The sequence below is a fragment of the Rhinoraja longicauda genome, chromosome 18, assembly GCF_053455715.1.
Source record: "Rhinoraja longicauda isolate Sanriku21f chromosome 18, sRhiLon1.1, whole genome shotgun sequence".
In the NCBI taxonomy this organism is placed as follows: Eukaryota; Metazoa; Chordata; class Chondrichthyes; order Rajiformes; family Arhynchobatidae; genus Rhinoraja; species Rhinoraja longicauda.
This window is the reverse complement of record NC_135970.1, coordinates 30,769,791-30,796,307: the sequence shown is the minus strand read 5'-3', so window position 1 is coordinate 30,796,307 and position 26,517 is coordinate 30,769,791. Positions and strand designations below refer to the sequence as shown.

The 26,517-nt window shown below is 43.3% G+C and overlaps 1 protein-coding gene across 5 annotated transcripts in view; it reads right to left on the bottom strand.

Annotated features, from left to right (window-relative positions):
- Positions 1-26,517, bottom strand: part of LOC144602371 (synaptotagmin-7-like) — a 391,187-nt gene that overhangs the window by 39,843 nt on the left and 324,827 nt on the right. For all 5 annotated transcript variants that reach the window (XM_078415424.1, XM_078415423.1, XM_078415427.1 and 2 more), the window contains one exon: positions 5,852-5,987. In XM_078415424.1, coding sequence (XP_078271550.1) covers positions 5,852-5,987 — 136 coding nt within the window. The remainder of the gene's footprint in view (positions 1-5,851; positions 5,988-26,517) is intronic.

Sequence of the window (26,517 nt, the reverse complement as noted above, 5' to 3'; positions counted from 1 at the left end):
GCAACTCTACCGCTGTGCCACCGTGACTCTTTCCTAACATTTCATCCTCAATTAACATTTATATCACATTATCTGGCCATTATCTCACTCCCTGTGTAAATTGAATAAACATTGATTTTCTATATTACAAGTGACCACAATTTTTAAAAAAACATGACACCAGCTGCAAAACACTTGGTATTTGGAGAGGGTTTGTCGGCCACGGATACATTACTCGAGCATCATAATGTTTCACCATGTTAACAAGTACTTTGAAATATCGTGTCAACAAACAAAGAAACTCTGCTTATTCCCATTCCCTTCTCTATGGTCAAAGCATCATACAGCAGAGAAACAGGCCATTCAGCCAATCACGTTCATACCGATCGATCAGTGGGTACCCATCCATTTTAATCCTGTGTTTCAATAATCGTTTTTAAATAAATAGAGTTATGGTCATTATCTCTGAAATAAGTGGGAATTCACAGGCCGAGAAGGGGGTGGGGGGGGTGGGGGTGGGGGGGGGGGGGTGGGGGTGGGGGGTCGTTGAGCCCTCAGCATCACAGCTGGTGTACTGGGGATGGGCCCAGTACCCATGCTGCCTTCATGCTGTTCGCTCACCCCACTCCCACAACCAGAAGCTTCCGCCACGTGGCACCAACTCACTGCATAACTGGTGGAATGGGAACCTTGATTTGCTACAATTAAAATCCACTATATCAAGGTCCACTATTGCTAGGGTTTACTATACATCTTTCTGCTATTCACCTCCATATCTGTTCATCTGTCACCTGTTGAGTTTCAGGTGGTCTGTAATACACCGCCAGCAAAGTGGCAACCCGTTTTTTTTAACCTCCACCCCTATGGCCTCATTGGAGGGGCCTTCATGGTTAATGTGATGATATTAGATGATATTAGCTGCTATTTTGAGCCTATGCTTCTTGTAGATCCATTCATTGGAGGGGCCTTCATGGAGGGGCCTTCAAACATGGCCTGGTTTGGAAGTTCGAATGGTCAAGAATGTAGAAGGCTGCAGAAAGTGGTGGACGTTGCCTGGTCTATCACGGGTACTGAATCCCCCTCCAACGAATGGATCTACAAGAAGCATAGGCTCAAAATAGCAGCTAATATCATCACATTATCATCATGTCGTGGCCACACTCTCTTCTTGCTGCTTCCATCGGGAGGGAGTTACAGGAGCCTGTCAACTGTTACCTCCAGGTTCAGAAACAGACTCATTCCATCGAGCAGCAAGTTCTTGAATAACGCTGCACAATCTTACCTCAGCACGAGCTATCATGGACTTTGCACTGCTGTGATTATTTCGAAGTACTTTGCTTTTTGCACGATTATGGTCTAGTTTACTTTAAATACTTTCAAGTTTATCCCCATAACGAACATTTCCCAGTGTTGAGAACCAGCTAAATTCAGTAGCCAATCCAGTTCAGAAGACAATCCAGTAGCTTCATGTAACTACTTTTATTTGGTGCAACTTAATAAAAATGTATTTAATGAATCAAATTTAAGTCCCTCCGTTTCACATGGATTTGAACAAATGTTTTAGGTTAATTAATCCAGGTTTCTTGAATGCTAGTTCAGCAACATAACCAGCAAGACACCTGTTCTCTTTAGAGTAATAGCGATTTACAGTATACAGTTCTGAAAAGTAGGTAAAAGCAAAAGGATTAGGTGGTTCCAATTAATCTAATTTAGAGTAAAGTTTTAGAGATACAGAATAGAAGCCCCACCGAGTCTGCGCCGATCAGCGATCACCCGAACACTAGTTCTATCCTACGCACTAGGGAAAATTTAGAGAAGGCAATTAACCTACAAACCCCCACGTTTTTGAAGTGTGGGAGGAAACCGGAGAACCCTGACGAAACCCACGCGGTCACAAGGAGAACGTACAAACTCCATACAGACAGCACCCATCGGCACGATCGAACCCGGGTCTCTGTGCTGCCCAAATTATATGAAGTTACTGACAGAAACCTGTGCCTTACTACTAACAACATCAATCAAACCCCCTCAAACGCAGTAACACTTCTCTTCAGCACTGGGTAAACCATTCTGAATTTCTTTTCTTTGTACTTATATATTTCAGATAAGGTAGATCTGGTGCACACAACCCCACGTAGCAGACCGGAGTGGCTGTGACTCGCTGGAATTTAGAAGATTGAGGGGGGATCTTATAGAAACGTACAAAATTCTTAAGGGGTTGGACAGGCTAGATGCAGGAAGATTGTTCCCGATGTTGGGGAAGTCCAGAACAAGGGGTCACAGTTTAAGGATAAGGGGGAAGTCTTTTAGGACCGAGATGAGAAAGTTTTTTTTCACTCAGAGTGGTGAATCTGTGGAATTCTCTGCCACAGAAGGTAGTTGAGGCCAGTTCATTGGCTATATTTAAGAGGGAGTTATATGTGGCCCTTGTGGCTAAAGGGATCATGGGGTATGGAGAGAAGGCAGGTACGGGATACTGAGTTGGATGATCAGCCATGATCATATTGAATGGCGGTGCAGGCTCGAAGGGCCGAATGGCCTACTCCTGCACCTATTTTCTATGTTTCTATGTTTCTATGTGACTCACATTCATGCCTGTTCTATTCTTCTTCCAATCTCATTCTTTATCAGTCTTAATGGTGATGTCTTTAGGGAGGGGGTGGCAGGGGTTTCTAGCTGCAAATCTCTCAAACAAAACACCCTACATTAGCTGAAATTAGCTTCCTCGCCCATCCCAATTGCACAACTTCAACCTACTGGTTCATTTAACATTTCACGTACAGATTAGCACGCAGCAACTCTACTGCTGCACCGCTGTGCAAAAGGCAAAGCAGATTGCCAAAACTGAAAGCAAGCAGAACAGATCCTCGTCTAATAAAATGAAAGCTTCATTCTTTTGGTTTTGGGAAATGAAATGTGACAAATACATTTGTGTGAGACTGATAGAATTAGCATAGGTTAGCATAATTAAGGCAATAATTAGGATTCATTTAAGAATAAAAATGGTCCAATTATTTGGGGTTTATTTGCTAAAAATGTACTGAGTTTAAGAATGGAATATGATGTAATATTTTTCCTATAATAATCAATTTCAGCTATTCTTTGTCAATGTTTCTCTCTCGCAGAATATAGTCAGGCTCACACAAAATCACACTTTCAATTAAATACTTCAAATTCTCAAATTGTCATTTGGTAGCAGTCACTAATCCTTCATCACCACAACCGGATCCCGATCCAATCTACTAAACCCCCTCACCGAGTGTCACTAGTTCTCAAAGATACTCAACTACGTAAAAGACCAAAGAAAACGATGTACAAACACTGAATTCCTGTGACAGTGGAGAAAGAGGACTTTGTTTTTTCCTTTCCCCTCCCCTCAGCTCAAAGTGTTTCACCTTCTGCTTATTTCAAGTTTATTTGACAGGACATTGTGGACCACAGGGCCTGTTCCTTTTTCTCCAGAGATGCTGCCTGACCTGCTGAATTACTCAGGCACTCTGTGTCAATCTTCGGGCCAGTTCCTGTGCCGTTCTGTTCTATCGTCTATCTTCTACGAGAGGTTAGAAGCATCAAAAAACGGCATCTGCTTTCCCAATTACTCACCTTGAGAGGACTTCTAAAGCCTGTATAGAACTTGTGTTAGTCAAATGAAACTGACAAACTTACACTGGGATTTATTCACAAAATGCTGGAGTAACTCAGCAGGTCAGGCAGCATCTCGGGAGAGAAGGAATGGGTGACGTTTCGGGTCGAGACCCTTCTTCAGACTGATGTCGGGGTGGGACAAAGGAAGGACATAGGTGGAGACAGGAAGATAGAGGGAGATCTGGGAAGGAGGAGGGGAAGGGAGGGACAGAGGAGCTATCTGAAGTTGGAGAAGTCGACGTTCATACCACCGGGCCGCAAACTGCCCAGGCGAAATATGAGGTGCTGCTCCTCCAATTTCCGGCGGGCCTCACTATGGCACTGGAGGAGGCCCATGACAGAGAGGTCAGACTGGGAATGGGAGGGGGAGTTAAAGTGCTGGGCCACCGGGAGATCAGTTGCGTTAATGCGGACCGAGCGCAGGTGTTCAGCGAAGTGATCGCCGAGCCTGCGCTTGGTTTCGCCGATATAGATGAGTTGACATCTAGAGCAGCGGATGCAATAGATGAGGTTGGAGGAGGTGCAGGTGAACCTCTGTCTCACCTGGAAAGAATGTTTGGGTCCTTTGATGGAGTTGAGGGGGGAGGTAAAAGGACAGGTGTTGCATCTCGTGCGGTTGCAAGGGAAAGTGCCCGGGGTTAGGGTGGTTTGGGTAGGAAGGGACGAGTGGACCAGGGAGTTGCGGAGGGAACGGTCTCTGCGGAATGCAGAGAGGGGAGGGGATGGGAAGATATGGCCAGTGGTGGGGTCCTGTTGTAGGTGACGGAAATGTTGGTGGATGATATGTTGGATCCGCTGGCTGGTGGGGTGGAAGGTGAGAACGAGGGGGATCCTGTCCTTGTTGCGAGTGGGGGGATGGGGAGCAAGAGCGGAGCTGCGGGATGTAGAAGAGACCCTAGTGAGAGCCTCATCTATAATGGAGGAGGGGAAGCCCCGTTTTCTGAAAAACGAGGACATCTCGGAAGCCCTAGTCTGAAACACCTCATCCCGGGCGCAGATGCGGTGTAGACGGAGGAATTGGGAGTAGGGGATAGACTTTTTGCAGGGGACCGGGTGGGAAGAAGTGTAGTCCAGATAGCTGTGCGAGTCGGTGGGCTTGTAATAAATGTCAGTCACTAGTTTTTCTCCTGCGATGGAGATGGTGAGGTCCAGAAACGGGAGGGAGATGTCAGAGATAGTCCAGGTATATTTAAGGGCAGGATGGAAATTGGAGGTGAAGTGTATAAAGTCAGTGAGTTCTGCATGGGTGCAAGAGGTAGCACCAATGCAGTCGTCGATGTAGCGGAGGTAGAGTTCGGGGATGGGGCCAGTGTACGTCTGGAACAGGGATTGTTCGACGTACCCGACAAAGAGGCAGGCGTAGCTAGGGCCCATGCGAGTGCCCATAGCTACGCCTCTGGTTTGGAGGAAGTGGGAGGAGTCAAAGGAGAAGTTGTTGAGGGTTCAGTCGTCGAGGTAACTTACACTGGGACTGTTCTTCAGTTCACTGAAGAATTCCCTTAAACCTCTAAACCTAACAACTTTGGATTTCCCCAAATCTGGATTCCTATGACTGGTAGGAGTTCACCAATGACCTCCCATCCTTTGCAGATGCCATCACTAACTCTGGAAGCAGGCCTGGTTCTCCAAGAAAGCTCCAGAAATCCTGGGGAAATATCAAAGTGTAAATGAGTTTTCCTTTCTCTGTGGAACACAAAAGTACACAAAAGGGATTGCCGTTTGTGGAAAAGAGAGAATGGAAAAATCAACTTGTAACCATAACTAATCAAAAGGTCTAAAATGAATATGCTGAATAATGTTTCGAGATCGGATAGAACTTGAATTGTTATGGACTCATTATGACTTCATTATAGTTTTGGTCAAGGCAAATCAGAATATACTTAACTTGCGATGTGTTGTGACTAAAGTTATAATTATCACTGAAAATGCAGCCTGTAAAAATAGTGCAGATAGTGTAAAATACTGCAGATACTGTATCATGCTGTAGGTATAAAATACTGTCGATACTGTATAATGCAGTATAGTGTAAAATACTGTAGATATTGCAGATACTGTATAATGCTGTAGATAGCTTATGCTGTGTATGTGATTTTTTTTAACATGACAAAGATTAAAAAATATGACAAGCCAAATTCTGGTACTTGTTGCATCTTAGTCGTACAATGACCTTGCACCATGTCATTTATACTTAATAAAAATCGGGTTTATATACGTGGAGGCCACTCACCATGAGCATTTCACTTGTAAGGGAGTTGACCAAGTCTGAGACTGAGGAGCGAGGTTCTGTTCTTCTGTCCAAGTCATCATGAGGAACCTGCCCTTGCACAGGATTGGTGTTCACTGGCTTATTTCCAGTGGGAAACCTGCAAATGGAGACAGTAGTCAACAATCTGACAACGAGCCTCGGAGAGCTAGGATGATAGTTTGGCCTGCTCCATTAGTAAAGGAGATTGGATCTCATTGCCTAACTTGGCTTTGACGGCTGCAAATGATCACAACAATCCTAGGCCGAGACAGTTCAAATTTCTCAAATAGTCCATGTCGTTCATAGAACTGAACATTCATTTTTATATGTTAAGCATTTAATACAAATTAAATCAAAGCTTTTAACACAAATAATAGTGAGATCTGGTGTATTATTTTGCAAATAACTGGGAAATATAAAGACCAGAAAGGAAGATGGAAAACAGACTGATGGAGGATTTATTTTACATTGTGCATATGGGTAAACTACATCTATAATCTCCAACGATAGTAATGATAGAATTGGGGTTTCACCCATTGATAATAATCTTGAGATGGATAATTACACATTCAAGAACGTGACATATACTTAATTGTTCACCCTTGACCCTTCAGCCTTATACCCCACACCATTATTTAGAATATTAGGCCACTTAAAAAAATTGCATTGTTCATGCTTACAGTCAAACAGCATGAAAACAGGCCCTTTGGCGCAATTGGCCCACACTGACCAATGTCCCATCTACACGATTCCCACCTGCCCGCATTTGGCCCATACCCTTCTAAACTTGTCCTATCCATGTATTCCTGGTGTATTTCCTAGTTTTAAAATTTGCTTTTGTGCTTTATTTGTAGCGTCAGATTTGGGATGTCTGGTCTTTAGGACTCTCTGGAGCACATAATAAGCTGCATTCCAACTTACCTGTAGCCATCTGCACTTTGGTAAACAACCATGGAAGAATTTGCATCATTAATGGTAAATGGTTATGATCAACACCACACCTTCTCAAGCCAAGTACAGCATAAATACAGCTAATAAAAGCACCAGATAATTCAATGGCATTTGTGACAAATGTTTGATTTAAAACTCGCTAACGTTAAAATCCTACTTTCAACATCTGGCCAATTACAACGTATTATTCTTAATCTTACCAGCCTTCAATAAGTAGTGGCAGATGATGCTGGAATTATTTTAATCCTTCATCTTTCAAAGTGGAATCTTAAAACACGGAAACGGGCATTTTAAGCCCATCAAGTCTGAGTTGACCATTAATCATCCACTTACTTTAATCTTACATTAATCTATATTTTATTCTCAGAAACTGATGTCGGGGACAACAGATATTAAATGATAAACTATACCACATGGAAAGAATGAAACATTGCAGGAAATAAAGCAGAACTTTTACATTTGTGTGTCATAGAAGTTTAGAATAAATGTTTAAGTAAGGTTGTGCCAGTAATTGGCAGATAAAATTGTCTTAATACTAACGTTAAGTATTTGGGCCATGGACAATATGCACTTTTTAGCATCAATGACAAATAAAAATTTGCGCCTTAATTTAAAAATGTGTAGAGGAGAGAATATCAAATACTTTATACAGGTAGTGGATAATTGTTGCTTGCGAGACAAAGTACATCAGGAGATTTACAGTCAACTTTACAACCTAGTAAATTCTGACTTTAAGTTGTTGCTGCTTGATTTATGTACGAGGCATGCTTCACATGCTGAATGTGGTTATTTTAGAAAATTAGAATAAAGGATGTGAGAGCGGGATAACATAGAACGAGTTGTGAAGGGGTGATCGATGATCTTGAAGAGAATGGATATAATACAAACACACTATCTGGACTATACTTCTTCCCACCTTGTCTCCTGCAAAAAGACTATCCCCTACCCACAATTCCTCTGTCTACGCAGCATCTGCGCCCAGGATGAGGTGTTTCACACTAGGGCATCAGAGATGTCCTCATTCTTCAGGAAACGGGGCTTCCCCTCTTCCATTATAGATGAGGCTCTCACTAGGGTCTCTTCTACATCCCGCAGCTCCGCTCTTGCTCCCCCTCCCCCCATTCGTAACAAGAACAGAATCCCCCTAGTTCTGACCTTCCACCCCATCAGCCAGCGTATCCAACAAATCATCCTCCAACATTTCCGTCACCTACAATGGGACCCCACCACTGGCCACATCTTCCCATCCCCTCCCCTTTCTGCGTTCCGCAGAGACCATTCCCTCCGTAACTCCCTGGTCCACTCGTCCCTTCCTACCCAAACCACCCCATCCCCGGGCACTTTCACCTGCAAACGCAGGAGATGCAACACCTGTCCCTTTACCTCCCCCCTCAACTCCACCCAAGGACCCAAACAGTCTTTCCAGGTGAGGCAGAGGTTCACCTGCACCTCCTCCAACCTCATCTATTGGATCCGCTGCTCTAGATGTCAACTTCTTTACATCGGCGAAACCAAACGTAGGCTCGGCGATCGTTTCGCTCAACACCTTTGCTCAGTCCGCCTTAACCAACCTGATCTCCCGGTGGCTGAGCACTTCAACTCCCACTCCCAGTCTGACCTTTCTGTCATGGGCCTCCTCCAGTGCCATAGTGAGGCCCACCGGAAATTGGAGGAACAGCACCTCATATTTCGCTTGGGCAGCTTGCAGCCCAGCGGTATGAACATTGACTTCTCCAACTTTAGATAGTTCCTCTGTCCCTCTCTTCCCCCCCCCCCCCCTCCCTCTTCCCAGTTCTCCCTCTAACATCCTGTCTCCACCTATATACTTCCTTTGTCCTGGCCCCATGACATCAGTCTGAAGGAGGGTCTTGACCCGAAACGTCACCCATTCCTTCTCTCCTGAGATGCTGCCTGACCTGCTGAGTTACTCCAGCACTTTGTGAATAAACACTTTCAGATATCATTCTCTGTAAATAATCAGATGGCCGCCTGGGCAACAGGCCTTTAATGCTAAGATAAGAATTCAGAATCTGAAACTCAAAGGGCACAAGTTAGGTCCAGACACGTGGCGATTCTTTGTGTACTGCCTCAGTGAAGTCTCCTATTCTTACACTACAATCGTTGCTCTTTTGCACTTGTCTATGATTTTGCTAATCTGTAGTATGATTTTACCAGATGGTGTGCAAAACAAAGAATTTCACTGTACCTAGGTACAGGTGAAAATAAAGTGTCATTGAATTGAATTCATTGAATCAGTCCAGTCCGTGGGATGTGTAGGAAGGAAATGCAGATGCTGGTTTACATCGAAGATAGACACAAAGTGCTGGAGAAACTCAGTGGGACAGGCAGCATCTCTGGAGAGAAGGAATGGGTGACGTTTCGGGTCGAGACCCTTCTTCAGACTCAGTGTCACCTATCCATGTTCTCCAGAGATGCTACCTGTCCCACTGAGCAACTCCATCATTTTATGTCTACGGTATAAACCAGCATCTGCAGTCCCTCCCCACAGCAAACAAATGATAGCTTTGGGTGCATTTATACAGATTGAGAAGATTCGGTTATTCCCAAACTGTACAGCAATAAAAAAAAAGGTAAGAATGTTAAATTGTCTCTTTAAACATGAAATAATAAACTCGTACAACCTCCGACCTTCCTGGAGTTCAAAATTCCATAGCTGGTTGGGAAATCTGCATTTATTCATCATTCTTGTGCAACAGTTTTATGATCACAAGAAACAGAAAGACAGCATAATTTTCTGTGTAATTTTCTGTTTAATTTAGTTTAGAAATACGGTGCAGAAACAGGCCCTTCGGCCCACCGAGTCTGCGCTGACCAATGATCCACGCACAATAAAACTGTCCTACGCACACTAGGGACAATTTGCATTTTTACCAAGTCAATTAATCAAACCTGGGGGGTCTTAGGAGTCTCCAAACAGACAGCGCCCGCAGTCAGGATTGAACCCAGGTCTCTGGCGCTGTAAGGCAGCAAGTCTACCACTGCGCCACCGTGCCGTACAATCAATCGCTAGGCAACTTTCCGGAGACTATTTTAACTGAAGATGGCAGTTAGTGCTATTCAGGATTCACCCTCTACTTGCCCTTACTGACCATGTGTCACCTAAAGCTGGGCATCAACATTGAACAGCTTGACCTTTACCAAGCCATTTGGTTGACAGAATTCCCTCTGTCTAAGAATCACACAAGGCATCAAAACGTCAGACTTTACTTTAGAGACGCAGCGCGGAATTGGGCCCTTCGGCCCAACGAGTCCATGCCAACCAGTGATCACACCGTACACCAGCACTATCCTCCACACTAGGGACGATTTTCAATTTACAGAAGACAATTAACCTACAATCCCATCCATCTTTGGAGTGTGGGAGGAAACTGGAAAACCTGGAGAAAACCCACTCAGTCACAGGGAGAACGTACAAACTCCGGACAGACAGCACCCACTGTCAGGCACTGGAACAGGCCCTCAGCCCACAATATCCGTGCCAACCGTGATGCCAAGTTAAACTAATCTCATCTACCTGCACACGATCCATGTCCTTCTATTCCCTGCACTTCCATGTGCCTACCTAAAAGCCTCTTAAACGTTATTGTTTTATCCGCCTCCACCTTCTCATCCTGGCAGTGCTTTCCAGGCACCCGCCATTCTCTGTGTAAAAAAACTTGCCCTGCGCATCTCCTTTAAACATTGCCCCTCTCACCTTAAAGCTGTGCAATGCCTTGCCCAGGTGACAGCATGGTTTACCCCTCTAATTATGTGGGGTGTGTAATCTCCCAACATCTCCCCTGAAATCATGAGGCTGTAGAAACCATCTCACTGAGTTTAATTGCTGTACATCGGTAGTGTGGATTATACAAATTAAATTTTTGTTTAGTTTAGTTTAGAGATACAGGGCGGAAGCAGGCCCTTCAGCCCACCGAGTCCGCATCGACCAGCGATCCCAGCACATTAATACTATTCTACACACACGAGGGACAATTTACAGATACACCAAGTCAGTTAACCTACATACCTGTACGTCTTTGGTGTGTGGGAGGCAACCGAAGATCTCGGAGAAATCCCACGCAGGTCACGGGGAGAATGTACAAACTCCTCCATACAGATAGCACCCGCCGTGGGGATCGAACCTGGGTCTCCGTCGCTGCAAGCATTGTAAGGCAGCAACTCTACAGCTGCGCCACCGTGCTGACCAAATTATATGAAACTACTGACAGAAACCTGTGCCTTACTTTTAGCAACTTCAATCAAACCCCCTCAAACGCAGTAACACTTCTCTTCAGCTCTGGGAAAACCATTCTGAATTTCTTCTCTTTGTACTTATATATTTCAGATAAGGTCGGTCTGGTGAACGCAACCGCACCTAGCAGACTGGAGTGGCTGTGACTCACATTCATGTCCCTCCTATTCTTCGTGCAATCTCATTCTTTATCAGACATAATGGTGTCTTTGGGGCGGGTCCTAGGTGAAAATCTCTCAAACAAAACACCCAACATTAGCTGAAATTAGCTTCTTCGCCCACCCCAACTGCATAACTTCAACCGACTGGTTCATTTAACATTTCACGTACAGTTTTTTTTAACACTTTTAGATTGTTTTTCTCACCATTTAGCTGACAGCAGTGACCACATATTTAATATACTACTAGCCGGGTATGGACCCCCGTTGGGCCCAAACCTCTCCTGCAGGCCCGGCAACACTCCCCCAACAGACCACACTCACCCACTCCATCCCCCCTCAACCCTCCTTAAAACTCCCCCGTGGCCGGGGGCGGGCGAGGGGGGAGGTGAAAGGGGAGAGGGAGCCATTCACCCCGGCACTGAACGCAGGAGAGTTCTCCTCTCCCCCCCCATTGTCTGCCACTCCCGTCACTCGCCGCGCAGGCCGCGTCTGGACTCAGCCGCCGCAACGCGTCACCGCCAGGCATCTTCACAAGCAGGCGTTAAGACGCCGACAAATATATGTGCCTACAAGCTCCAGACCCGTATCGTCACCGATGCATGTTCCCCAGAACCGCTGCCTGACCCGATGAGTTTCTCCAGCCCTAATGTGTCTTTTTAAAATACATATATTCCCCACCTTTGCATTTAATGTCTGCTGGCGTACTTTGCAAAGCTGGTCCCGTTTTGCTGGCGGTAAATTCAAGATGAATAACGATATAATTACTTTATTTGGGGTTCCACTGCTTTTATCCTCAATTATCCTGTTCCAGTTGTATCAGATATTCCACATTCGTTAATCTTCAATAAATTCACTGAGATAGGTAGAATATTGTGAAGGGGGGAAGCGCATTTATTAAAGTTTCAGCTGGACGGCTCAGCACCCCCCCCCCGATTGACTGCCACTCCCGTCACTCGGGCGGGTCCCACCCCCCGCGGCCATCTCGGGCACCCCCCCTCATTGGCCTCCACTCCTGTCACTCGGGCGGGTCACACCCCCGGCAGCCATCTCGGGCACCACACCTCATTGGCCTCCACTCCTGTCACTCGGGCGGGTCCCCCCCCCTGGCAGCCATCTCGGGCACCCCCCCTCATTGGCCTCCACTCCCGTCACTCGGGCGGGTCCCATTGTGACGTAGAACACGGCTGACGTGCAGGGCAAATGGAAAAGTTAATTTTTAAACTTTAAAATGCCAATAACTTAAAAAATATAACACCTATTTGAACGAAACTTCCTCCGGCACACCCCAAGACAATGGTGTGTAAGGTGGGCCTAAAATTGTCACGCTATCGTGTCAACGGACACAAACAAATGGCACAAATAAATGGGACAAACAAACGGGGGAACAAACAAGATGAGAGTTTTAGTAATATGTAGATTGATATCTTCCTTGACCTTAGAGGTTATTTGTAACGATATGTAGATTCCATGCCCTTTAGTCTTGCAGGAAATGTCTGCCGCCTGAATTTCCTTTATAGATTTGTGTAAGATCGGTGATTCGGACAATGTGATGTAACATATCTTCCACATACAGGCGACTCTCATTTTACGGGGGAGTTCTTGAAAAGCAACGCTTATCTCAAAAGCACGTAAATCAAGTATATGCCAGGCATTAATTTGAACGAACTATTTCAATAATATGAGCACAAAAATTAAGTTTTGGTATTAATTAAACAAGTGCGTTATTCGAAAAACGCATCAATCAAACACGCGTAAATCACGAGGTGCCTGGACATGTGAGATTTCTTCAGTCTTGTGTGAAGGAACCAGGAAAATGTGATAGGAATACGGAAATGCAAAAACAGTGCCTGTGCACTAACTTCATGTTTCATGTATTTTGTGTTTTTATGACTGTTGGCAGATCAATTTCCCTCCTGGGATAAATAAAGTTCTGTCGTATCGTATCGTATCAAATTCAGAATAAGGACAACACCTGTCTTTATACCTCCTCACTCAACTCCATCCAGGGACCACGACAGTCCTTTCAGGTCAGACAGAGGTTCACCTATACCTCCTCTAACCTCATCTACTGCATTCGGTGTTCCTGATGTGGGGTACCATACATCGGCAACCGTTTCGCTGAACACTTACGCTCGGTCTGCCTAAGCCTATGGGATCCCCTTCCCATTCCCATACTGACCTTTCTGTCCTGGGCCTACTCTATTTGTCAGAGTGAAGCTACACGCAAATTGAAGGAACAGCACCTCGTGTTTCGCTTGGGTAGCTTACCACCCAGCCGTATGAACATTGAATTCTCTAATTTTCAGTAACTTCATCCCCTCCCCTCTCCCTCCTTGCCCCATTCCTCCTCCATCATCGCCCATCCTTTTTCTCCAGAGATGTTGCCTGACCCACTAAGTTACTCCCACACTTTGTGTCTATCTTCAGAATATGAATAGATGGACATACCTGAATTAAGTTGCAACAACCACTTGGAGTCTTCTCCTTATCTTAAAAATATGAACCTACTTCACCTGCCACAACAGATTCCTGTTACGGCTGATTTAAAACTTGCAATCCAATCCTCGCAGAAGGTAAACATGACATATTTTTGGACAACACTCCATCACATTGCTTCATAATTGAATGCGGCAGTATTGAGAAATGGGGTAGCAGAATCTATGCAAGGCACAGGCTAGCCTGGACTGCCATGTGGAGGTCGGAGACTACAGGGGCCATGTTCTTTGTGTAATAGGTCGATGGGGGTGCACTAGAACAATGAACAGAACGTCTGGCAGCAAAATCCTGAGAAGGAGAAATTCTGCATGAGAGTGATGGATGAATGGCTGCTCTTTGGCAAGACCTTCCCTGGGACTCTATCGGCTGCTCTGGTCCAAAATAGATACAAACTGTCTCCGTAGGTACAGATCTTGGGCAATCTCGCTGGTAGAGCCGCTTCCGAGCCAGTGGGGAGATTGCACATTCTCCCTGTGACTGCGTGGATTTCCTCTGGGTTCACCGATATCTTCCCACATCCCAAAGGTGTGCAGGTTTATAGGTTTATTGGCCCTCTATAAATTGCCCCTGAGTGTGCAGGGAGTAGATGTGAAAATGGGATAACATGGAACTAGTGTGGGGTGACTGATGGTTAGCGTGGGCTCGGTGGGCCGAAGAGCCTGTTTCCATGCTGCTTCACTAAACTAACTTGGCCGAGATCACTCTGCTGGTACATTCCAAACGATAGGATAGTGCGAGCAATCTAGACCTTCATCTAGCAGTTCAGGCACTCATGTAAGATAATTTATTTGAAGTGAATTGAGAGAACTGAAGCCATCAGCATGGGTCCTTCTAAATTCTGCATGGATAAGGTCTTGGGTGGCAAGGTCAGTTCTCACATGGTCCCTTGGTTGCCTGTAATGCTTCTGAACCCAAGTTCACCTCTGCACCATCCAGTGAGCAAGTGATGACTGTGCCATGATCCAAACAGAAAGTCAGCCCAGACTGTAGACAAATCTTTGAGGAAACAAGGAAAGTTCCTGTAAAAGAAGACAGTGGGATGATTCATGATGCTGGGTGATAGGGCTTGTTGGAAAGCTGATCGTAAATGGACAATATCCCCCTCAGCTCCCCTCTTCGAGCTTAAAGTGAACGAAATGGTCTGAGGAAGGGCGTGACCTAAAAATTCACCTATCCATCTTCACCTATCCAAATTCACCTATCCATCAGGCGGTCAGTGCTGCCTGACCCACTGAGTTACCCCAGCACATTGTGTCTTTGAACTAGAGTGAAACTGTGCCTGGATACTGCGCAATGACCAGTACATGTTCTCCAAGATCGGAACTTATCATTGTACATACACGTACATACACGTACGTACACGTATAAAGTGGAACTGCATGCGGCTTATGTAGCACACAGCGTGATAGAGGATAGAGTGGCAAAAATAACTTACCTCATCCTATGTTCTCACAGTTCAAATGGGATAGAGGTAACGGGGTTGGGGAAAGTAGATAAAAATAGTACATAAATAATGTCACCTTTGGATGGGGGAACATCTGCCCAAGGATAGAAGTCCCCTAAGTTGGCCAACGTCTAATAAAAAAGAGTTTGTTCTCAAGGTGAACTCCGGACTCTGTGTGAATTATCCACAGCTCCATAACAAGTATGAGCAAGGAGCCCGCTGACCACCCTGACGGTTTGTGCATGTGGAATTTTGGTTCTTTAAAAAGGAGTGTTTCAGCGACAAGGTTGCTCAAAGCTAGTTGAACTGTCAATAAACAAGAACAGCTGATTTTCATTAGGCCATTGAGTTTGAAAATCATACTGGATATTAATATTTGAATTCCTCTCTTGTTCACGCAATTGACAGGAGTTTAATGGTGGAACTATATTATTTTTGGTAACAAAAGCCGTTGCAGAAAGTCTGGGGTCAAATTTCCCACAGGATTTTAAGAGGCCCAGAAATGATCACAAAATAACATGATTGGGTTCATTTCTCACACACGTCACGCTGTGTTGAATACATCCTCAATACCAGTATAAAACTTCAGTGAGATCACATGAAGGGTTTTGTGATGCTTCAACAGAATAAATAATTCTGAATTCTTAAGAAATCTGATGAAGGGTCCCGACCTGAAACATCACTTATCCATGGTCGCCAGAGATGCTGCCTGAGCCGCTGAGTTACTCCAGCACTTTGTGCCTTTTTAATAACTCTGAACTGGTTCTGCAGGTTAATGCAAGTTGATTGACGGGTTCTTTGAAATTATATTTAATATTTTTAAAACATTTCTTGAATTAAAAAGATAATTTATGTCATAATTGCTCAATGAAATGTCGTTTTCAGACCTTTTAATGTTCTCGACCTTCTACTGTTTTGGCTAAATTCCTAGCAGATTCCCTTCCGAGAGAAAGCAGCCAATATTTCAGAAGCAGTTCTACTAGGAACCTTTATGTTGCTATCATGCTACGTGCTTCGGAGGATTTAAGACATCCTTTGTCAGCATAATGGTTCTCAAGTTCTGGCATTAACACAGACAGACACACATAGGTACGCGCACACACACACCACACACACACACACACACACACACACACACACACACACACACAGGTACACATACAGGCTTCTGTTATGCAGCAAGAGCAGGGAACACAGGAGGCAGGCAGAAGTTAGTCGGTATTAGGATTCATCAACGTTTGATGATTGAGAGGATGATGATGAGACACAATGAAGAGTGGAAAAACAAGGCAAGAGAGTCAAGCTAAAGAGCAACTGAATGGAGGCGTTAGCATCAAATCATTTGCAAATATTCACGGCTAGTGTTGTAAAAGGGATTTAATGTTGGTCCATACAGCTTCTGTTACGGTGATGAAGTATCTGGGTCTGAATAAGCAAAGCAGAGTGTTTTAAAAAAAAACAGTGTTGGGGGGAGGTAGAGTGGGTGGAAGAAAGGTACAAAAATAGAAACAGGCTGGAGCGAGAAACAACATTGCAGAGTTTCAGACAGTGAGAAGTCACAGACAGGTGGAGCAGCAAGTACTGGAACAGCTGACGTTTAACCACAATTAACATGGACAGCTGGAAGAGGAAGCTACAAATAAAGGAAAAAGGCAGGATTGAGAGAAAGATTTTGCTTGCAGGATTTGAAAAACAATTAAACATATAGGTTTACAGACAGCTTAAGGGATGAACAGATACCATAATCCTTGACCTAGGACACCTGGAGGAAATGTTGCATTTAGATACAGGTTGGAGACAGAATACACATTACCTCTGCATTTTTGTAGCTATTCAAAGGATTTAAAATTCTAATAGCATCACTCAGCCTATAAGAAAGAAATCATTCAATAATAAATAAATGCTTGCAAGCTATATAATTAGCAGAGCAGAAATTTTTAATCAGAGGATACTTTGTCCCTTAACTCATTTTTAAATCACCACAGAAATCTGTAGGGAGCAAACAGTGAGGATGGTCAAGAGCAAATTTCATGTAGTATTTGCAGATTGTATCATTTAAGCTTCATCATAAAGCCACTGTGCAGTGTCACCTCATAATGAGAGAGGGAAAAAAAATCATTTCTTGTTAATCTCTAAGTGTAGATAGAATCAGCAGTAAAATCAGTCTCAATTTATAATCAGTATTCTTATATCAGAGCAGCCCAAATTATATTGGAGTTAAATCCTTGCTCTCCTGCCTATGCTCCCTGAATATTTGACAATCAAATTGCAGTGTAAGTGAAGAACGGGCTGCATTTACAACTGTATCATCAACACGGAAAGAGACAATACCTCCTAAGAGTCACTAAATGTCTGCATCATCAGTGTATTTGGTTCTAACAAAGGCACACACAATTACTCTTGCATTATACTCTGAAGCAAAAACTCTTACATAATATTAGTTAAAATTCTGATATGAAATATATACAAAACAATATGTATTTATAGCTCAAATACTTGGGACACAATTCAAGAAATATATAAATGGTTAAAAATATTACAAGGCAATAGCACAAGATGTTAAGATGCCTTAAACCATAAAATGTTTGACACCTACTCCATTCTATGTACGTGCTATTTTGTAAATTCCATGCACCAAGATTCATGGATTTTGTGGGAGTCTGCCATAAAGGAAAGAAGCAGTGGGACTGTATATCTGTGAAGTGCAACTCTACCATACCGCAAATTGTACTCTCCCTGACTTCTATGAAAATGTATGGCACCAGGCAGGGATATCTAATCCTTGGTTAAGGAACCCCAGTGGTCTGGTCCACAAAACCTGGGCAATTGCATTTTATTTGCATGTATTGGCTGTTTTGCTTTCTTTGGTTTTGATGGGCTCTGAAAGCTATACTTTCAATTTGTTGAGAGAACTCCAAGATCCATTGGTATCATTTCAAGATGGGTATTGACTAATGCAATTCAGACTCATAGAGCATGGAAACAGGCCCATCGGCTCAACTTCCCTACGCAGACTAACATGTCCTATCCACATTAGTCCCACCCCTCTGTGATCAGCCCATATCCCTCTAAACCTATCCTTTCCATGTACCTGTTTGAAATGTTGCAATAGTACTTACAGTGCCCTCCATAATGTTTGGGACAAAGACCCATCATTTATTTATTTGCCTCTGTACTCCACAATTTGAGATTTGTAATAGAAAAAAAATCACATGTGGTTAAAGTGCACATTGTCAGATTTTATTAAAGGGTATTTTTATACATTTTGGTTTCACAATGTAGAAATTACAGCTGTGTTTATACATAATCCCCCCATTTCAGGGCACCATAATGTTTGTGACACTTATGGCGTTTGTAATTGCTCAGGTGTGTTTAATTGCCTCCTTAATACAGGTATTAGAGAGCTCCCAGCACCTCCTTAATGCAGGTATAAGAGAGTTCTCAGCACCTAGTCTTTCCTCCAGTCTTTCCATCACCTTTGGAAACTTTTATTGCTGTTTATCAACATTAGGACCAAAGTTGTGCCAACGAAAGTCAAAGAAGCCATTATGAGACTGTGAAACAAGAATAAAACTGTTAGAGACATCAGCCAAACCTTTGACTTACCAAAATCAACTGTTTGGAACATCATTGACAAGAAAGAGAGCACCGGTGAGTTTACTAATTGCAAAGGGACTGGCAGGCCAAGGAAGACCTCCACAGCTGATAGAAGAATCCCCAAACAAAAATCCTCAAACATCTGTCCGACAGATCAGAAACACTCTTCAGGAGTCAGGTGTGGATTTGTCAATGACCACTGTTTGCAGAAGACTTCACGAACAGAAATACAGAGGTTACACTGCAAGATGCAAACCACCGGTTAGCCGCAAAAATAGGATGGCTAGGTTACAGTTTGCCAAGAAGTACTTAAAAGAGCAACCACAGTTCTGGAAAAAGGTCTTGTGGACAGATGAGACGAAGATTAATTTATATCAGAGTGATGGCAAGAGCAAAGTATGGAGGAGAGAAGGAACTGCCCAAGATCCAAAGCATACCAACTCATCTGTGAAACACGGTGGTGGGGGTGTTATGGCCTGGGCATATATGGCTGCTGAAGGTACTGGCTCACTTATCTTCATTGATGATACAACTGCTGATGGTAGCAGCATAATGAATTCTGAGGTGTATAGACACATCCTCTCAAGTTCAAACAAATGACTCAAAACTCATTGGCCAGTGGTTCATTCTACAGCATGACAATGATCCCAAACATACTGCTAAAGCAAGAAAGGAGTTTTTCAAAGCTAAAAATTGGTCAATCCTTGAGTGTCCAAGTCAATCATCCGATCTGAACCTGTGAGCATGCCTTTTATTTGCTGAAGAGAAAACTGAAGGGGACTAGCCCCCAAAACAAGCATAAGCTAAAGATGGCTGCAACACAGGCCTGGCAGAGCATCACCAGAGAAGACACCCAGCAACTGGTGATGTCCATGAATCGCAGACTTCAAGCAGTCATTGCATGCAAAGGATATGCAACAAAATACTAAACATGACAACTTTCATTTATGTGACATTGCTGAGTCCCAAACATTATGGTGCCCTGAAATGGGGGGACCATGTATAAACACTGCTGTAATTTCTACATGGTGGAACCAAAATGTATAAAAATGGCCTTTATTAAAATCTGACAATGTGCACTTTAACCACATGTGATTTTTCTATTACAAATCTCAAATTATGGAGTACAGAGGCAAATAAAGAAATGATGGGTCTTTGTCCCAAACATTATGGAGCGCACTGTACATTTAATGATGGTTCTTGGTTCTTGAACACTACTCCATACTAATCTCCGCAACCATGCCGGACTGTGGACTGTGTCCTTGGTTGTACTACAAACTTTGTTTTATTCGTACTAGTATTATGTTTAGTAGTTTATTTAATGTTTAGGATTGTTATATTTATTTGTCTGTGTACCGCTGGTATGGGCTTGTTCGGAATTTCATTCGTCCATTGTCGGTACATACGACAATAAAACACGTGATTCTCTTTCTTAAAGGTGTCTTAAACTCCAAAGCAGTGCAAGGAATTGAGATGTTCCAGGGAAGTAACCAGCATGTCCTACATAAAGGATGCGTGGATATTTTGTACATACAGAGAACCTACAGCACAGGGGAAAGCTGATCTGATATATTTTACGTTACTCTTTGTAGTCACAATGAAAACTTGGTATTGGGTCTCTCTCGGGTTTTCTTCTCAGTCTTGCAAAATTAGTGAGAAGAAAAATGTATATTTGTACTGTGCATTCTTACAACCTCAAACGTTCAAAAGCATTCCAAAAATAAATGTTCAGGAAGTGCGGTTCTTGAGTTGACCACTCACATACGTAGTCCACCGTCCATTACTGCTCTTATTATTTGTAAGTTTGCCAGAAGCAAAATTTCATAATGAGGCCAAATGAGAAACCCAACACTGGTCTGTGAAGCAATGGCTAGTTGAACCTTCAAATGATGTGTTCCTCTCTTCATCAAAAGAACATAAAGTGCTGGAGTAACTCAGCGGGTCAGGCAGCATCTCTGGAGAACATAAATAAGTGACATTTTGGGTCGGGACCCATTTACAGACTCGTCCCAAAACATCACCTATCTATGTTCTCCAGATATGCTGCCTGACCCACTGAGTTGCTCCAGCACCTTGTGTCCTGTTGTGTGTTAACTAGCAACTGCAGTTCCTTGTTTTTACATCTTCTCTTCTTCATTTGTCAGGCCTGGTTGATCACAGAACAGCACAGAAACAGGCCTTTTGGCCTGAAATGGGTGTGCTGAACATGGTGCCATGATACACTAATTCCCTCTGCCTGTACATGAAACACATCCGTCCATCTCCTGCATATCCATGTGCCTATCCAAAAACCTCTTATCGTATCTGTGTCCACCACCAACCCAGGCCGTGTTCCAGGCACCTAGCACCCTCTGTGTAAAAACCTTTCCTCACACATCTTCTTTAAGCTTTGTCCCTCTCATCTTAAAGCTATGCCCTCTCGATTTGACCAGAGAAGCAGAGGTTTTAGTATAGTTTAGTTTAGAGATGCAGCGCAGAAATAGGTCCTTTGGTGTCCGTGGAGTTTATTCTTGCATTATCATGGAGAAAAAATAAATTAATTGGGGAAAGAGCACAGATGTAATGCATTCCTACATCAGACAATGCATATGGACACGATCCTCACTACCTTCTGTAACCAGACACCCCAATTTTACAAAATCATTTACAAAATGCTTTTTAAAAAGTCAGGCGATCCAATGGCTAGTAGAAAGTTAACATGGATATCAGAAGATTACAGAATGAAAAGGAAATATAGATGAATTTGAGTCGGGTGCCCTAGAGATTTGAGGTCCTTGGAAAAATCCAGGCAGAGCAAGAAATAACGTAATAAATCTTATTTTTAAAATAGAAAATCATCAGAGATGAGTTCGGGTGAAGCAAGACATATTTGCAGTCCTCAGCTGCACGAGGAGAAAATTTAATCATAATGCCAAGGTTCTGCAAGGAAGGAATGTCTATTGCCAACTGTATTATTATTCTGAAAACAAAAATGACCAAAGCATGTTTTAGCTGAGAATATAGAGTATGGATGCTGCTAATCTCTTTAGAACAGTTATTGCCGTGTGAGGTATCAGTGTCCAAGCACCTGGTGTACATCCATTTGTCATGTAGGGCACATGTGGGAGGGACTAACATGGATAGGTGACGTTTCGGTTCGGGACTCTTCAGACTGTTGGAGAGAGAAAAATAACTTCAAAGTAGGCATACCTTGAAGAGATTTCACAGTGGAGCGGTCAAAATGTAGTATTGTTTTGTTTATTGTCACGTGTACCGAGGTATAGTGAAAAGCTTTTTGTTGCGTGCTAACCAGTCAGTGGATAGACTATCCTTGATTACAATCGAGCCGTCCACAGTGTACTGATACAGGATAAAGGGAATAACATTGAGTGCAAAAAAAAATCCAGTAAAGTCAGATTAAAGATAATCCGAGGGTCTCTAACGAGGGTAGTTAGTAGTTCAGGACCGCTCTCAAGTTGTTGATGGGATTGTTCAGTTGCCTGATGACAGCCACCAAAGAACTGCTGATAGTGGTTTACACAAAAGATCTGTGTAAGCCAGCATTTGACTAACTCACAACCTTGCGTAAACAATGATTTTTCCTCGAGTTTGATGCATTTGATGACCTACAATGGAGCTGCTGTGCCAAGTAGCTGGGATTAAGAATATATCCAGCATCCACAACCAGCTGTGGACCATTAACCACAACAAAATTGCATAGCACTTCTGTCAGCAATACATGGCTAAGCATCTCAGCGGCAAGTAAGATCAAAGACTTAGCAAGTTATTACACAATGTTTTAAAGTGGTGGAAGCTGATTCAACAGCAACTTTCAAAAGAAGTACCAGAAGGAGGGAAGAAAATAAATCATACCAATATGGAAATACCACGATCTGGCACTAACTGGAATGATCTTCTGAGGAGCTAACAGAGGCATGAAGGGTTGACTTCCCTGCTCTCTTGCTTTAAGATTGCAGGCCGAAAGTATTCTCCAACAACATCTACTCGGGTTCAGTACGAGTTGTGGAAGAGCATGTCAGGAGAAGCACCAAGTCTGGCTGCAAATAATCCAGGGTGCCGTGCATGGAAAATAGCTTCATCATAATGCAATAGATAGCGCCAAGTAATGTCATCGACAAAACAACAGGTCGCCACATCGGGACTTCAATGACAATAGGCAATAGACAATAGGTGCAGGAGTAGGCCATTCGGCCCTTCGAGCCAGCACCACCATTTAATGTGATCATGGCTGATCATTCTCAATCAGTACCCCGTTCCTGCCTTCTCCCCATACCCCCTGACTCCGCTATCCTTAAGAGCTTTATCTAGCTCTCTCTTGAATGCATTCAGAGAAATGGCCTCCACTGCCTTCTGAGGCAGAGAATTCCACAGATGGTGGATAATTAAGCAACCAGCAAGAAGAGGCGACAATGGATCTCACCAATTTCAAAGACAGCAGTGTCCTTGTGATTCAAAAGACAAGGTTGCAATGTTTGTTACAATTTTCAGCCAGGAGCACTGTAAAGATGATTCATTCCATGCTCTTTTCCAAGTCACTACCATCACAGATTTTGGAATCGGCCAATTTGATCCATATATCTGACATTCAGATATGGCAGAGTGCATATACACAGCTAAAACCATTGTTGGACATAAAGTGCTGGAGTAATTCAGCGGGTCAGGCAGCAACACTGGAGATCATGGATAGGTAATGTTTCAGATCAGGACCCTTCTTCAGTCTGTTGCTGACAATATTACTGATGAGATGTAATCCTCTGTGGTACAGAACTGCTTGCACCAATAGCCAATCTGTTCTCATTCAGGTAAAATAATGACACACATCTACCTGGTGATTTAGTCTGCACATAGCCTGTCCACCAAAACAGGACAATTCAAACTGGACGAAACACAAAGTGCTGGAGTAACTCAGCGGGTCAGGCAGCATCCCCGGAGAACACGGCTAGGTGATGTTTTGGGTTGGAACCATCCTTCAGACTGATAATAGTAGGGGGACGAAAGCTGAAAAAGAGGTGGGGGTGGGACAATATCAAACAAGTGATAGGTGGATATAGGTGAGGGGGGATGATTGACAGATGGGTGAAGTGACAAAGATTAGAGGGGAAAATGAGTCAAACGCGTGTCAGATAAGGAGAGGAGTGAAGTATAAAGCCAAAGGAAAGGGTATAGGTGGAAAGGGAATGGAGGGGTGGATGTGGGGTTAAGAGGGACTAGATAGTGGAAGAATTAGATGCACATCAGGTTGGGGAGAAATTCAAAATAGACACTGGGTATACCACAATGTGTTTCAGAAGTTAAACCATGAGGAAAGGAGGATTAATTATTGGAGTCGGCAATTCAGACACTTGAACATATTCCACAAATGAAAAAGCATTTTCCTTCCAGAAGATTCAGATCCTGATCTCATTCCCTTTCTTGTTCAAGAATGGTTTAGTTTTGATTCGTTCTCAAACAAGGAATAGATATTTCAAAGCATTTCAGTTCATATTTATTTTCATATTTTATTTTTCATATTTCAGATACAGCGCGGAAACAGGCCTTTTCGGCCCACCAAGTCCGCACCGCCCAGCGATCCCCGCACATTAACACTATCCTACACACACTAGGGACAATTTTTACATTTTACCCAGTCAAATTAACGTACATACCTGTACGTCTTTGGAGTTCGTAATGATAAACCTGTCAGTAATCCTCCGTTCTGAATATCACTTGGAATGAACATCAAAGGAGGAAGGGCAGATGACATGCTCTGTGTGAGAGGTATCTCTGTCCATACACCTGGTACACTTCCACAGAGACTCTTAAACCTATTTCATATTCAAACAACTGTTGACTTGTGGAAACAAGGATCTGCAGATGCTGCTTAACACAAAATGACACAAAGTGCTGGAGTAACTCTGCTCAAGCAGCATCTCTGGTGAACATGGATAGGCTGTTGATGCTGGTTTAAACCGAAGATAGACACAAAAAGCTGGAGTAACTCAGCAGGTCAGGCAGCATCTCTGGAGAAAAAGAATTGTAGGGGGAGAGGAAAGCTGGAAAAGGGGAGAGGCAGGACAAAATATGGCAGGCTGAGATTAACATGGACAAGTTTTTTTTAATGATAGGGAGATGTTTGGAACAAAGGCCAGAGATAAGAAAAGAAGGTGTGATATGGCTGACATATCGTTATTTCAAGTTCCTTAATACTCTCAACTTGCAATAAACTATCTACATTAGGGTTAAAATTATATTTTAGGGGAAAGGGTCAGATTAAAATGATTCTGATATTGATTATCAATGTTGTAGGGTAAAATTGTATTTCCTGATTTGGTTTCCATAATGATCCAGTTTAAAAGTTTAAAAATCATGTCCCCTTGTTCCCAATTCATCACAGAGAAAATATTTACCCTAAGTGTTTTGAATACCTGCAACCTTACAGTATTTGCAGAGGCAAACTAGTGTCTAAACCCTAGAATTTGATCGCAGGCCTTTTCAAGATCTTTCTGTGTAATTATGTGAACAAATGTGTACGGTGACAGCAGAGTGGCGCAGCTGGTAGAGCCTCTGCCTCACAGAGCCAGAGACTCGGGTTCAATCCTGACCTCGTGCGCTGTGTGTGTGGAGTTTGCTCGTTCTCCCTGCGAGTGTGGGTTTTCTCTGGGTGCTCTGGTTTCCTCCCACATCCGAAAGAAGTGTGGGTTTGTAGGTTAATTGGCTTCTGTAAATTGCTCCTAGTGTGTAGGAAGTGGATGAGAAAGTGGAATAACATAGAATTAAGGTGAACGGGTGATCAATGGTCGGTGCAGTCAGCGGACTGAGGGGCCTGTTTCCATGCTGAATCTGTCAAATTCAAATGTCTTGAATTTTAGGACTTTGTTTCCAGCAATATTGATTATTGTATATATATATTGTGCGTTATTGTGTTAATGGGCCTGCAAAGCTGCAGCGTGATTATTTCATTGTTCTGCTCTTGCTGCAGCTTTGCAGGCCCATTAACAATGAAACACTCCTGGTACTTAATAATTCCGTGCATTTATAAGTCAAAGATAATATAATGTTCAAGACTAGAAACATGGAGGAGAGTCTATCATGCAAAATGTACTACAAGTGTAAACCTTGATAAGAGACAAGCGGAGCTGTGGACCGTTTCCAGTGTGCATGAAAGCAATAGGGACAATATTGATCCAGGGTCATTGATCTTGATGTCTGTAGGGAATGAGAGGAACAGGAGCAAAATTAGAAAAAGAATTGGCCGGAGTGTGAGTGCACAAATCTTGATACCTTGGGGGTAAATGGAGTGAAATGGAATGAAGTTTGTTTGGCTCCATAGGTTTTGCAAAAGTGCAATACTCTCGTTATTTTTATTACCCAAGACTATGAATTTAGCTGAAATTATTACTTGTATGCTGGCAGTTACGATGTAGGTACGTCATGCAACATAAATGATTAATAATTGCCTTCAGCTCAGCATGTGAAGGACCTTTGCGGACACCAGAGAAAGTCCCCCACCCCACCCCCCCCCCCCCCGAAATACTGAACACACTTTTCGAAGGTTGGTAAAGCAAAGGAAATTGAGTCAAGGCGTCAAGATGCAAGGAAATGATGGGTCACTGTATGGAAATAGCTAATGTTCGAGGGAGCACAGAATGACACCAGCAAGTTGTGGCCAAGTCATGAATGTTTCAAGGCTCATTCAGAAACTTGGGCTGAGTTGGCTGGAGTTGGATTATTAAAAAAAAAAAATCAAATCAAATATAATGGAAAGATG